Source organism: Idiotropiscis lumnitzeri, chromosome 1, assembly GCF_059441095.1.
Source record: "Idiotropiscis lumnitzeri isolate Australia: NSW breed Sydney's pygmy pipehorse chromosome 1, RoL_Ilum_1.0, whole genome shotgun sequence".
Classification (NCBI taxonomy): domain Eukaryota; kingdom Metazoa; phylum Chordata; class Actinopteri; order Syngnathiformes; family Syngnathidae; genus Idiotropiscis; species Idiotropiscis lumnitzeri.
Window position 1 is genome coordinate 25009406 of NC_142391.1, and position 15101 is coordinate 25024506.

The 15101-nt window shown below is 39.4% G+C and overlaps 1 protein-coding gene across 1 annotated transcript in view; it reads right to left on the reverse strand.

Annotated features, from left to right (window-relative positions):
- Window positions 1–15101, reverse strand: part of stpg2 (sperm-tail PG-rich repeat containing 2) — a 38317-nt gene that overhangs the window by 6320 nt on the left and 16896 nt on the right. The window contains exons 10-12 of the mRNA XM_088303903.1: window positions 14321–14413; window positions 1206–1368; window positions 68–183 (exon numbers count right to left, since the gene is read on the reverse strand). Coding sequence (XP_088160029.1) covers window positions 68–183; window positions 1206–1368; window positions 14321–14413 — 372 coding nt within the window. The remainder of the gene's footprint in view (window positions 1–67; window positions 184–1205; window positions 1369–14320; window positions 14414–15101) is intronic.

A 15101-nucleotide genomic window follows, 5' to 3' on the forward strand; every position in this document is an offset into this window, starting at 1 on the left:
AACTGATAAACGTAATGACACACATTCGAATTCAAGGACACACTCAATGTGTGTGTATGACGCGCACCTGGTAAGCGGCAGGTCCTGGATTGGTATTGGTGGTCTCTTTGAAGCGCTCTTCTCTGGAGGACATCAGAGACATTGGAGGAGAGGCTCTCACACTTGGGTTATAATCACCTGGCCCTGTGCGACCAAAAAATGCATTTTTATTTTATTTTATTTTGTGGGCAATAAGATTACACACTGGACAGTATACTATATTATATCATCATCATCTGCACGTGGAGATCTTCTTTAAAGTTCCTCATGAATGCACTTAATGCGCCACAACTCCTGCACAGACTCCAGTAAGTCCATTATACTTTGGCTGTGTTCAGTCCCACAACGGCGCAAGCGCCCATTTCTAACTGCGTTTGACTTGCACTTGTATTGAGCACAAAAATAGGGTTTTCTGATTTTAAAGGGTAATGACCAAATAGAAACAACACATACGTAGTAACCACCGTGTGAATATTCTAATTAGGCCAACATATGGCATCCTGCAGGGACTTTATGTGCAACGTGCTTTTATAGTTGGCTTCCTTTAGAATGATGAAGAATATAATGTTCCCTAATGGTCCATACACTGTGGACCTATTCATATATGCAAATTCAGTAATGGAGAAAATGGTTGTGCATGTGTGCGCGACTAAGCACATTTCAAAGTGTATGAGTGTAGGTGCGTGTGTGTGTTTGGGAAACAGCACAGCAAACAGTGCAAATCTATTTATATGCAAATTGGAATTTGGTTAAACGGTTGGAGGTGCCTCATGGGTTGAGTCCCATGGTGAAATGGGCCAAGTCATAAATTATCCAACTAAGTCAGGAATCTATTCATTTTGAAACAACATTTTCTTCATTGAGACTGTAATTGAAGTCAATATTGGCTCGGAGGCCCGCCGAGATGGCGAGCTAATTGGAGGGAGAAGGGCGGTACTCTCACTGTACTCCCGCTTCTACAACTGCTTCTGGATAGATCAGAGATTTTCAACCAGTGAGCCATGATGGCATTGCAAGCCAGCGCCATAATATGTAGTAAGGAAAAGGGTGGCAACCCAAGAGGTGGTGGGGTCCAGTTCACATCACTGGGAACAAGGATATTTACAAATGTCACTGATATACTATAATTCGAAAAAGCTGGGCTTGATGGATGGATTGATGAATACCTGGTCCATTGTGCAAACAGCGTAGAAAGGAAGTAGTATGTCGCGGTGCCGCAGAAAGAAAGCTGCTTTGTCGTCTTCTGGCTTCTTTACTCCGGGCTGCAAAGGGTTCACTTGGGTCCTGAGCTGTCCTGTTTATGTTGTACGCATTGGGTGGAGGAGAATCCTGAGGGCGAGAAACCTTACTAGTTATGCCCCGGTAAATTATGACTCATGGATTATAACCAGTGCTAACCAAAATAGAAACACCAAAGCAATGAGATTCTAGTGTTTAAAGTAAAGTTCACTGATTTAGTTAATTGTTAAGAGACAATAGTTAGTACAGGAGTAAGAATGTGAGACTAAAAATAAAATAAACAAAGAAAAACAAATGTTGAGTATATAGAGAAAAATATGTATGTGGGTGGATTGAAAATGAAATGCACAGAAAAATGTGTGTTTTCAGGGTTAAAGAAATTAAAAATATTTAAAAGAATTTAGAACAGGAAACAAATGTAAAAAAAAGTAAATAATTAAAAATACACATATTTTATTGGATTAAAAATCAAATCCGCTGAAAAATGTGGGGATTTTTGGCTGCATTAAAAATGTAATTCGCGAAGAAAATTTGTCTTCTTGGATCGTTAACAAAACTTTTGTGTTTAGGGTGCTTAAAATGATAAGAAACCTTGAAAAGCACATTTGGTTGGGGTGTTAACACTAAAAATACACAAATAAAAAATATTACTTTGGGAGGATTTAGAATAAAATAAAAAATGTGTGTTTATATACAACGAAAAAAATCTTTTTTCAGATTAAAAATAATAAACATCAAAAGTGTTTTGTGGGGCTGTAAATAAAATGAAATACTCACGTACTGATTACTATCATCCTCAAAGAAAATATATTGTGTTTTGGGGGTGTCGATTAAGAATTAATGCATTAAAAAGAGGCACAGAACCAAAAAATGGACGGCCGAAATGTAAAACCTTCAATGTGCGGGGCTTTCTGATTGGCACATTTACACCTTAACAAAAAGCACAGATTTTTCTCCAAAAAAGTAAATTTTTCATCAAGGATGATTTTGAGCAATCAATTATACCGTCATTTATTTTTTGTAATTTTATTTTTATGAATGTAACGTAAAACCACCTCCAATTCTAGTAGAAAGTGAAAACAACTGTGCATGTATTATTTTTGTCTTCATTTTTTTGCAGTTTGGGGTTTCCATCACAGGCCATCTGGTTACTAGAGCACAAAGCCAGACTTGTTGGACTATTAGCCAACATATGGCAACACGCTGCTTACGAGCAGAGACAAACAAAGGCTTATTTGTCAACTCCACAGAGGGATGAGTACCGCATTTCTAAAAATATTACGAGTGATTTTCACACCATCAGCCCATCTTTAGAGCTGCTGTGTCTGAAAAATTACAAACGACAAAAAAAAGTCACAACATGTGAACGGGTGTCACCTAAGAGAACCCTGCTAGCTTCACGTGAAGAAGAATCAGTCTTGTTTTGTGAATAATTGATGGTGAGGGCTTAATATAGCCACACCATCCATTTAGGATTAACATAGCAGAGCTGTCATTTAGCCCGGCTTCCTCGCTGGGCTTCCATATTTAATCATCTCTAACCAGGGCTGTGATTCCGCTTTTCATTTATGCACACGGTTGGAGACTAAGGAGAGAAGTACCAGAATATAATAACTCAATGGAGCTTGCACCAAGAAAGCAAAGAAAAATGGTTTGTGTTCAACTAACAACACATAATTGTGTGGAACCGTTCATATGTTTTTCCGATTATTATTTAACAGGAAAGTACAGAGCATAAAGAGTTAAATTCTGTTATTTCCCTGCTGGAAACTTGAACTTGACGTGGACTGCATATACACGTCTGTAAACATGTAAGTCAACAGTCTCACGATACATAGTGATGTACACATTACTATTTTGTACACAAGAGATGTTTTCTGTATGACATTTGTCCTTTGGGAAATGTTATGTGTGTTGAAAAATATTGTCTTTGTGGAATATGAATGAAGCAGAAAAAGCTCAGCTTGCAGACGTCGCAAAACCGAGAGAAAAGGTGAGCCATGACGGCCGTTCACCCGCGCCCTGTGATGTCATTTTCACGCAACGGCAAATGTCAAGATGGCTGCTTCAATTTATATGCGACAAACCCAATAATAATCGGAATTCCGTGTTTAAACTAGTGACATCTATCCATTCATTATCTGATCCGCTTCTCCTCATGACTGTCACGGGCGCGCAGGAGCCTCTCCCGGCTGTTTTCGATTCGTAGGTGAGGTACATGCCGAACTGGTTGTTAGCCAATCGCAGGGCACACGCAAAGACGAACAACCGTCCATGCTCACAATCACAACCGACCATGCATGTTTTTGAAATGCGGGAGTAAAACGGAGGACTTGGAGAAAACAAGCACAGGCATGGGGCGAACATGCAAACTTTACACGCTGTGAGGCAAACCCACTCACCAGAAGTGCAGACATATCAAACATATTATTGTAAAGAACATTTTTGACTCATCTTCACCTTTAATGTAAAGGCCGCAGCTGTTCATTTTTGTTCTCTCTCCTCCAAGAAGTTACATTTCAATTCTTGATGGAATTCTGCACAGATTATGTAAGAAAAGTTACTGGTCAGCCATTAAATGGAAAGCACTTTTTTTTTTTCCTTCAAAATGGCCATCTTGCCATTCATGCTACATGTCCACGTGTTTGTGTGTTGGCTTATCACTTCATATTTACTTAACCAAGAGTGAACATTTTCTTGTCCCAGGAATTGCTTGCTAATGTGCTGCATAAGCACAGCTGCTGTGCCATTATGTAGCCGATAAGCATCTGCGAAATAATAGCTTTTAGTAGCCGAGGTACGGTGAGTGTCATAAGGCCTTAATGATGCCCCTTTAAATGTAATATGCCAGAGACAAAACATACTGGATATGGGCTCTGTTTGCATCATATTCAGTCGGTACTCTAGTTGTACTATTTTCCGGAAACGGGCTGACTTTTATACTCTTCTTTATAATACTTCCAGTGACAACTGTATACCGTGGAAGGCAGTCTCCAATAGCCCACGTCACGGACACGGCCAACCTTATCATGGAGAGATATTAGCGTTTATGTGCCAATATCGGGCGCAAACTCCGGCATGGTGTAGTCACGCGTCCCACACTGATTTTGATGCAAATTAGGGATCCAGCGAGGAAAACACAATGGCGCAAACGCCCCATTACGCCAAATTTTCTTTTTTTTTTCCTTTAAGATTTCTACAGAGCATTGACAACAGCTGGAGCTGTAAGAAAGCGCTTTCCATATGGTGTCAAACACATAAACAATAGATACCAGAAGAACGGCAGAACAGTGACAGTCTCATGTTGAGTCGAAAGCTAAAGAATAAAAAGGTGTCTACAAATGAGTTTTAAAAGTGGACAGAGAAGACGACTTGCCTTCCCACTATGCTTATTATTGTAGTTGCGGCTTTGCAGTGGTGCACATTGGCAAGAAGCAACCTCAAAGTGATGAAGTGTAGTTGTACAACACCGCGAGCTCAAAGCACAGTAATCCTGGCCGTCATTAGATTTTACAGTCACTAATCAAGAGTCTGCATGGCTGTACAAAAAAAATAAAAAAGTGAATCCACCTCCAAGTAACACGAGCTTGGAAGGCGTTCAAGCGCAAGTCTCCCCGTGATGAATGTGTGCTATAATGAAGTAAGCTGTCTGAAAGCCCTGGCAGTCACTGTGTCCTGTACAAACACTGACAACCACACCTGGAAATCCCCACCAATCCCCACAAGCGCCCCCCGCCTCACAAAGTCCACAGGGCCCACTTGAGAAAACGAGCAGCTCGCCTTTTTCATTTTACATCTTTATTAATCTCGACTCTCCCCGTTGACCGTCTGTGTGGCTGCTTAGCTCCCAAAATCATCAACCTGCTACTGCTCAACATCTGTCTTTATCCAAACACGCAGCTGCTGCATCAGAATGAGCACACCTGCGTGGACGGGTGCTGTTGCCGGCATGTAAACTCTCTACGACTCAAACATCTGCCGGACACATCTGGCGGACTACATCGCGCTGGACCGGACAAGAGCTTGAAGAGGGTGATGAATGGACAGCTGAAGAAAAATCGGAAGCAGTACAGAGCATAATTGATTGATCAATTGATTGAATGTTCTTGCTCACAATGCGATTGGCTGCAGACGAATGAATCTAATCAACAGTCGAGTTGGACGAGCAGCCCGATGCAAATTAAAATCTTGTCGAAAGATGATTCGAGTTTTTTTCAGTTGAGAGTGTGGTTATGTGGAGCAATGTAAACTTTGATCCCAAGACGCCACTGTAATACATTCAAATCAGAACATCAAGTCGTCATGTAAGAATCCAAGTTGAATTATTGTCAGTGGAAGTAGAGAAAGTGACAGCCTTTACTGTCAAGACGGTCACAATGCCAACATGAGACGTACTCGTCGTAAAGGTATGCAACCAATAAGACGCACCGCAGAGGCTGCATTTAGCTAAGCACCTAATATGTGTGTGATTGGAAACATGCGGGCCACGGTTAACGACGACAACGGCCAATTCAAACTCACACATCACTTAGCCGACAGCTTCTATTTTTGTTTCTCCACTCTGCTTGTTTTTATAACAGGCAGCCAGCGGGAAACTAACAATGAGCAGCGGCACTTCTCGGCTAGAGGAGATTTTCACACTTAGAGAGTGTCCACACATCATAAAACCTCAAAATGCACAACACGCAACTTCTCCATCTGTGCACCAATAAAACATTCTTACTTCTTTCTGGGGAGAAGTCAACTTTCTTATGAATCTCTTCATTATTACCTCCATTTCAGTCTATGGTTGCATGGCATTCATTTTAAAGATATAAATATAAATATCTTATGTGATAATATATGTGCTGTACAATGTCTTATTTGAAAATAAAGAAATGGGCCATGCATTTTATGAATAAAACATTAAATAAATTTAGTATATTTAAGAGAAATATTCAGATTTTTTTCCACTTGATATTTTATGGAACAATATTTAAAAAAAATGTAATGGTCTGTAGTGCAAACGTACTATTAAATATTTGAGCTAAAAATAAATTATATAAAAATTTACTAATAAAGTATTCATAAAAGAGGCATACGAAGCTAATAATCTTTAGAAATATGGTATATTGCAATGAATCAATTAGAACGTTTTATAACCACATATCTGATATTTAATATTTAATACAATACAATACAACTGTATTACAAATTACACTTTATAACCAATGTTTTTGATAAATCTGAAATATTTCATTTAAATCATTCTAAGGGTGTATTTTAATAACTAAAAATATAAACATATGTCCATATTTCTAAATAATTCCTATATATTATTTTCAAGTATATTCATTTCATACCATCTTTTAGAAATAAAAGTCAAATAATTTATCCTTTTAAAATCAAATAAATTATGTTATACCAATTTTATTCGTATGTATGAAAAAAATAATATATTTGATCAAATATAAATATGATAACCAATGTTATTTTACTGTGGGAAAAAAATATCTAACATTTTGATATATTTTAGAAAATATATGAATATAATGATGATTAAGTATCCAATTATCCAAGTTCACTTCATTGGTCCAGATCTAATTGACGTACAACAATAAAATATCTAAGATCATGCCAGGAACATATAGTGACAGTTCCTCCATTGAATGGAGAAGGCACATATTGAACTGTGCATCCACTATTTGTGACATTTTTCTTGGTGATCCTTTTTTAACGTAAACTCGGCGCCTTGACACAATAAAGGTTGTGAAACACTGCATTAGGAGGTTGGTATCTATTAGCGAGGAAAGAGGTCAAATGTAAGTGACATTGTCACTCGTCATCAAACCGAAAGTAAACTATTTTGTTGTGTTTATGCCCTTAATATTTGCAACATTTTTTTTTTTCTTTTTACTCGGAAGGAATGCTGCTGACTGGAACAAATCTCATAATGCTGCCAACGGACGTTCACATATCAACACAGGCACATTTCATCCGTTGGCTGCATGCAAATGCTGTGATGGGAGCTGCCAAGCAGTAATAATAATAGCAGCCATGTGTCTCCAGAATTTTCCACTTTATCAGCACTAATATCAGTTATGATGACAACAACCCTCTCTGCTTGCTCAGTGTAACTAGCGGGATATTAAAAGAGGGATTTCATTATTATTATTATTATTACATGCGTCACTCACGCACACCATGACTCATAAAGCACCGATGGTAGGGAAGTAATAAAGGAAAATAAGCAGCGAATAAACTTGACAGGACAACAAGTACGGTAGTGCCAAACCTTAAGTGGGCCACAGAAGAAACCACAGGCACAGTCCACTTTCACTGAATAGAATGAACGTATTTAAAAATCAAATTGTGTATCAAAGCAAAGGTCATAAATTGTAATACAAATCACATCTTAACTTTGATGGATTGTTACAGCTCTATTACATAGTGTGTCGTAGAAAAACAAAATGTGAAACTGTCTGATAGACCGATTTTCGGCTTGGCCGATTATCAGGTCCGACATTTGGCATATTGCTGATTATCGGCATTGGCGTTTTTTTTTTAACTTTCAAGGCCGATAAATTAAAAGCTGGTTCATTTTGGCTCAATGCAGCACACTTCTCTCTCTCACTCTGGTGTGCTTGTGGCCTGCCTGCAGAAGCAGATTGGCCCGCCCACAGCGCCATCTGATTGGTTCCTTGCGCAGTGAGTAGATGCCAATCAGAAGTAAGCTCCCTGTTTGCTTTTTCACCTCGAGTCACTCGCACTACAGGAGACAACGGACTTGAATGAAATTTTAATAAAAGTCACAAACTCACAACTAATAGAAAACTATTTGCTGTAGTAAACTTTAAAGAGATAGTTTCCATTAAACTATGAGCCTGGGAGCTCCGCACACGTTTTGTTTGACTTTTAAAACTAAGTTGTCTATTTTATAAGAACTAAAAAAGCTTCAACATGTTGTAATTCACTAAAATCGTGTGTGAAAATGTGTTTTGAAATCAAACCAAATTGCACAGCTCGTGTTCAACCTTAGAGATTCCACAGTAAATAACTGACTATCAAGTGAATAGAAAGGCCAGAATCCTGCGCTTGCTAATAAGCCAAGTTGGCCGGGTGAAGTCTGCAGGGATTTGGAGGAAAAAAAAAAAGTGGCCTTCATAAAGGTCACATACGTTATGAAAAGCAATTTGTCCGGTGTGACGCGGCTCACAGACACGAATCAGTCACACGGACCGACGAGGCGAGAGCACCTCATTAATGTCAGGGACATGTGCTTGGAAAAAATAAAAAGGGGGAAAATATGGCCAATGCAATATTGCTCTCAGAAAAGTACATTATGGAGAGTTGACAAAAAGACAGATGTCATAAAGAGAAATAAATAAAAAAATAAAAAAAAGCAAGCCTGCTGACGAAAACAGAGTATATGAAGTGTGGCGGAACATAAATAAAATGAAGTCCATCACCATGACGGGCACTGTGGTGCGTTGACGCCACAGGGTGAGAGACGCACGTTTGTCACTTATTGACATTCTTTTCATTGCATTTTTATGACATGCAGTGCTACAGGCAACTGCGGCCTCTAGTTATGGCAGACCAGGTACCAAATGGACTTATAGATTCACTATGGATTTTTTTTTTTTTTGTCAGCTGTCAAAGTAATGATGATGCCGCAGGTACTCCCAAAGAGTCAAAAACATGCGCATGCGCCCACACACACACACACACACACACACGCACACAACAAATGTGGCCATACATACATACAGTGTATGTGCTATGAGAAAACCATACAAAAAGGATAGCTCTAAGAGTCAAACCCGAGGAAGACTTCCTAACTAGATCACTATGCTACCTAGCTATACTAATCGACAAATATAATTGACAGATTGGTGATACAGTGCTCCCGCTAAGAATTAAAATTCAACTAATGCTTTACTGTCTTTATGGGGACTCGTCGTTCGCACGGACGTTTTAAGACTCAGGGCTCAACAAGTAACTCTGCGCCTCGTCACCATGGTAACAAAAGAAGTCAGTCGCATTGGCCCTGAGCTAGAGGGGGCAGGATGAGCAATGGTTCATTTGCATGAGTGAAATTTGAAGTTGATTTACCTCATAAATTGGTTTTGAATCGTCACACAAGCAAAATAAAGAAGTTTAACACCTTGACTTGAAAGGGTATATTGCTTTTTTTTAGTACAGTGTAAGAAAAAGAAGTGTTTAAAAAAAAAAACTTGCCCTTGAGCCTCTAATTTCATTTTTAATAAAATACCACACTGAGAAAAAACAACTAACCATGGACAGAAGGCTTGACTGACAAGGTGTCATTCATTTCTCGTGCACTTACAGCAAATTCAGAGCTCATTCTTGTCTGTGGCAGAATATCCATATCTTGTTTGACAATAACTGGACACACGAAAACACACGCAAACAGAGGCAGAGAAAGGACCCTCAGGTAAACGAGAGGATTCGGAATTCCGGATTGAGGTGAATTCATTCCCAGTTTTTATTTTTTCAACTGATAGATTAAAACTTGCTTTACGTTTGATAATGTGTACAGCACTTTGTTGTTTTATAAAGCACTCAACAAAAGGTTGAGCCAACAACATGACAGCTATTGCTAACTTTGGCTAGTATACAGTGCTAATGCTACCTTAGCGCCGTTATTTTGTTTGTTATTGTGTTTTCAGGATCGCACACTTTCATAATCAGATGCCAAAAACGGCCATGTTTGACAATCGCGATTGTGCAAATTAGTAAATAACAAATCTTTGGTCAAAGACTCGAGTGGCTATATTCAAATCTGGCTAGCAATTTTTACAATGTAAATCCCCTTTATCGTTAGCTAAGAAAATTAAATGTTCACTTTAAACCTTTTGACAGTAAAGTTGCAAAGTTAAGTTAGGTGATTTCTTTTCGAGCAAGAAGATCGTCACTCCAAACTTCACTTGATCTAATTTGAAAAGGCTATGCATCATTTTGGACTCAAACGTACGTAGACCCATGGCATTATCAATTAAACACCTTCACTTGTTTTCTGGCGGTCACTTTCAGAAGACAAGTAAATTTACTTATTGTACGCGTTGGTCGCAACTATTAAGATCTGAAAATAATAAGTCATAGACCGAATTTTATGTTGGAAATTATTAGATAATTTTATGTATTTATAGGTGATGTCTTATTTAAATGTAACAACAAGGAAACATGTTAATATGTTCATAATGTCATATTGTTTTTCTTGTCCGGAACTTTTATTTCATATGCAGGTTTTAAAGTTTAGAGTCAAGGACATTAACTGCAACTCAACTGGGCATGTCCACCTGTGAATGATAATGCTAATGCTCGTGCTCAAAGTTAAACTGACGTCAAAAGGACGCTACCAAAGACTAAAAGGAACTCCTTCGCGGATTAGCGGACATTTAACTTGTTTTCACGGCAAGCTGCCAACGAGGTATTTATTTGTGTGCTTTTTGTTTACTTTGTTGACGCCGTGCGTCTCATCTGCACTGTTTTATTGCATTACAAAGGTAGTTCTCATGGCATGTGCAAGTCATGAGCACGGCAGAAGATGTGAAAGCAATAAACGCTGGTTCCCAAGAACCGCCTTTGACAGTGTTGTTGTGAAGAGAGCTACACTTATAATTTTATTGTACAGCAGTTAAATACTTTCAACACTTACAGGATTGTTAATAATGTTGAAATGTGACTTCAATTGTTGCCTGTCCAGTTATTAACTGCGAATAAAAGCTTTAGCGACTCCTCTAACTCCTTATGGGAACATTTGAATTCAGACCAAAATTGGCCCAGCGCCCTCTACTGTATTTTCCAATTGAATTTTAGTCTCTCCGATTAAAATTGGATGTCAACATTTTTGCGATCTGGCTATTGTCCTCGCCAGTGAGCCGGCCTGCCTCTCAGTGGCAGTCCGTGCGGACCTCCATTCATCTCTCAGCGTAAGTGGCGGGAGATTGAAATTGACAGCAATGAAGAAGAAGCAGAGAGGCAAGCGCTGTAAAAAAAAAGTGACAAAAGAGCCAGTGAGAGCTTGTGTGCGCCGTCGCTCGGGGGGACAGTGCAATGTGTCACTAATCTATAGAAGGCAGAGCCCACGCCACAGCGCCTCGGGGGAGAACATCGGTCCAAATTAAATTCTTCACTCGCTGTCTCCGGGCGCTGCCTGCGGGTGTATCCCACGACCTCAGCAGAGAAGAGGCCATTATGAGGAAGAGAGAGAGAGAGAGAGAGGAGTGGAGAGCGGCAGGTAAAGAAGGAAGGGCATTGTTTTGAGAAAAGAAAATAAGTCAAACAAAACCTGGTTTTCTTGTGTTTCATTTTTTTCTTGTCACCAGGGATGGCACTACACATTGGCGAATTGGGGGAGGGGGGTGGGGGTGAACGGGGGGATTATAGCCTCGACAAAACTTTGTGTAGCTCTAGTTAAGTTCTTGCAGCATTGTATTTGTTTCATTTGATATTCCAAATATATTTATTTTTCTATCAACTCTCTAACACAGGGGTGTCAAACTCATTTTTGTGGACGGGCCACATCGTGGTTATGGTTTCCCTCAGAGGGCCATGATGTCTGTGAACCCATATAAATGTATCACCGTACGTTATCACATACACACAACAAATTGTTGGAAAGCCAGTTTTGAAATCAGAAGCCAGTAAGTAATTGTTTGTTCAACAATTCTTCAATTTATTTTAAAAGGAGAGGATTGGTAACAAATAAACAGTAATATCTCATATCTCAATGTTGTTAAAAGTGAAGAAAATGTGCTAGAAACAGGAAATTGACGCACATGAGTTGCCCTTCACGGCCACATGATATGAGGTTGCGGGCTACATCTGGCCCCCAGGCCTTGAGTTTGACACCTGTGCTCTAACATGTATAGGTCAGTGGCTAGTATAGGTCAAGCCCGCCATAGGCAAAAGAAAAAAAATCCTTGCGCCGCCCCTGCTTGTTGCACTCTGCCAGAACTTTTAAAATCACATGCCGGTCTACACACAAAACTTTGCTTCAACAGCCATACTTCTTTAGCCATTATGCTTTTGGTTTTGATTCTACAAATAAATCTGGCAATGACTGTGGAGTAAAACACGTACTGTCTAAGGAACAGGAAGACACGACATTATGCAAATGATTAAGCCTGCAAACAAAAGATGTTGCAAAGAGAAGAAGGAGCAGCTATCAAAGAGAAAATATTAAAGTGAGTTAGATAACAGGTGCTCGTGGTGTGTTCAATGGCCGCATGCAGACGTGGTGCTTCATTCAACGTGACAGAGCGCGGCTTTCATACTTGCCATTGCCGTCACTTTCAAAATAAAGTGTCTTCCTGCACATGAAACAAATGACAAGAGACAGCGTGGCGACGCCTTCATCCTTCCTTCATGCGTCATATGCCTGTCTACGCCGCTGCTTCCGGAATATCAGTCGCTTTTTAATATCGGTCCCCGCGGGGATAGTGGGGGCGTCGCCGCGGCATGTGGCTAACGACTGGTCCCTGGGCCTGTTTTCATGAAGTGCTCATCAACGACGCTCAGTGTGCAGCCGGTACACGTGGCCACTCAGGTACACAGGCTGTAGCATGGATGTTTATGCAAATCAAGCAAAACTTTTTGTGTTTTTTTTTTTTTCCATTATTTTTCTGGATTTTCTTTAACTTGCTTTGTGCCAGAGAAGGGCTTTAGCTCGTCCGCCCACATCATCCTAGATGCTCCTCCGCCTACAAACGCTGCAAATTAGGCTCACAAAACACAAACAAGATGGAGTTGCTGTTAGTGAGCCACATTTACACATTTAGTCAAACAGCCCCAAAAACTATTGCAACACAAGGCCTTGCAGGATGCGCTACAAAGTGGCAGATGTTGCTGCTTAACTCACTTTCCACAAATGCGATATTAATCCAAATGCCATGTTTAGACTAGTGAAGGTGCATAGAACATTTCATTGCAAAGAATTTTTGGGGTTGACTTCCCCTTTAAGACCCACAATGGCGAGGTAGGCGTTAAGCATGATGATATAAAAATGTGAACAGCATGATGAAAAGGACTCTTTAAAAAACGACAGCCCTTAGGCAGAGGTCACCAATGCCACGAGGGGCTCATGAACACCAGATATACCCCAAGGTCCACATGAGTCGCCCTCAGACCTGTTCTACAAATCTCAGTGATAGGACACTGATTTCCCGGGAATGTCACCGAAGTGAAAATGCGCAGATATTTATGGAAATTTAAGTTCTTCATTGATATTTATGTTTCCTAATTGTGAGAAATCACCGACATGATCAGTGTCTTGAAGTGAACATTATACAGTAGGAAATGTGTTATTTCAGAAGTGTGCCCCAAACTGGCTTGAATTGATCACTTCCGAAGAAGTAGCTCTTGGATTCAGGTTAGTTACACCAAACCTAAGGAGACAAAAAGTGCTGAATATTTGCCTGCTGGATCAATTTAAAGATAGTTGGCTAAGAATTTTCTACACTGCAGCATGTTGGACACAACTTTTTTTTTTTTTTTTTTTTGCTATTGACCAACCTAAATTCTTGTTAGTGAAACTACACCAGAATTCAGCCTTTTCAAAAAATGATTGAAACAACCCAAAACATGTTGATCGCCAAAAACGCAATCAATGTCCCCATTTTCAGCCAGTTTTGGTTGTATACGAAACTGCCTTTATAAATAAAACAATCCCACTTTCCCTGCTCCAATTGTGCTTTCATCCAACTTTGCAATTCTAGTCGATTTAAAAAAAATTGATGGATTAAAAACGCAACTTGAAACGTATTTTGAGGAGAACAAAGGAAGAATGTTCTTGGAAGGAGACTAATAAGGATGTAGGAAAAGTAGCAAAAGAACTAATTAAGTAAAAGTCAGGAAGCAGTCAAAGATAAAAGTTGTGGAAAAACAGGATCCCTGGCATCATTGTAGTAGTAGGTCAGATGCTACGACTGCAATGTTCCACTTATTTAAGTCTGAAAATTGGCACTTCCGTCTTTCAATGACTTTTTGTTAAGTAGGGAGGTTTAAATCAAGAGTGACAAAACAGAGAAAGACTTACTTGGGCCACAATTGAGGGTGCCAGGCGCTGTGTGGCTGATCTGAATGCGGCTGTGTGCTGCTTTTTGTAAAGTTCCTCTGGTTGCTTTTCCACCTGACACAACATAAACAGCATTTAGTGTAAATAACGGGCAGGGTGTTTTCTACAAAAGAGAGCTTCAGATATGCTGCCGCGCAATTGAAGTGAGAACACACACAAAAAAACAACAACAACATAAAAAAGGAGTATGGTGTTCACCGTCATTTCAAGTTGTTTATTGAACAGTACAAACAATCAAACACACAAATCCAAAATTAAAAATACCAATACCACAACCTCTATAACACCAACAGTGCGTACTTACTTGCATTGGGCACGTTCATGGAGAAAAAAGAAAGAAGAAGAAGGAGACAAATAATAAGAATGAGACAAGTAAGAGCATAATGAGGTAACCGCATTTGAATAATAAATTAACCAGCAAATGATGTTTAAATAAATCTCTGCCATTAGTATCTTTACCATGACGGCGTTGAAGGATTCTATAACGATTACTGGCATTATTTTAAACACATGCAGGACAGAATGTCGATAATTAAAGTTAGCAGGTGCATATTTACTGAATATTTTAAACATTGATGAAACAAGAAGCATTTATCAAATGAAACTAGCAGCACGGGTCACAAGAATGACTGGGATTGTAGGCCTGATGTTTACTGATTTATGATATTATTCTCCTATGCTAAATTTATAGTACTTAGTTGAAATGTGTGAACTTTATTGAAATTCTCAGTAGTGAGAATAG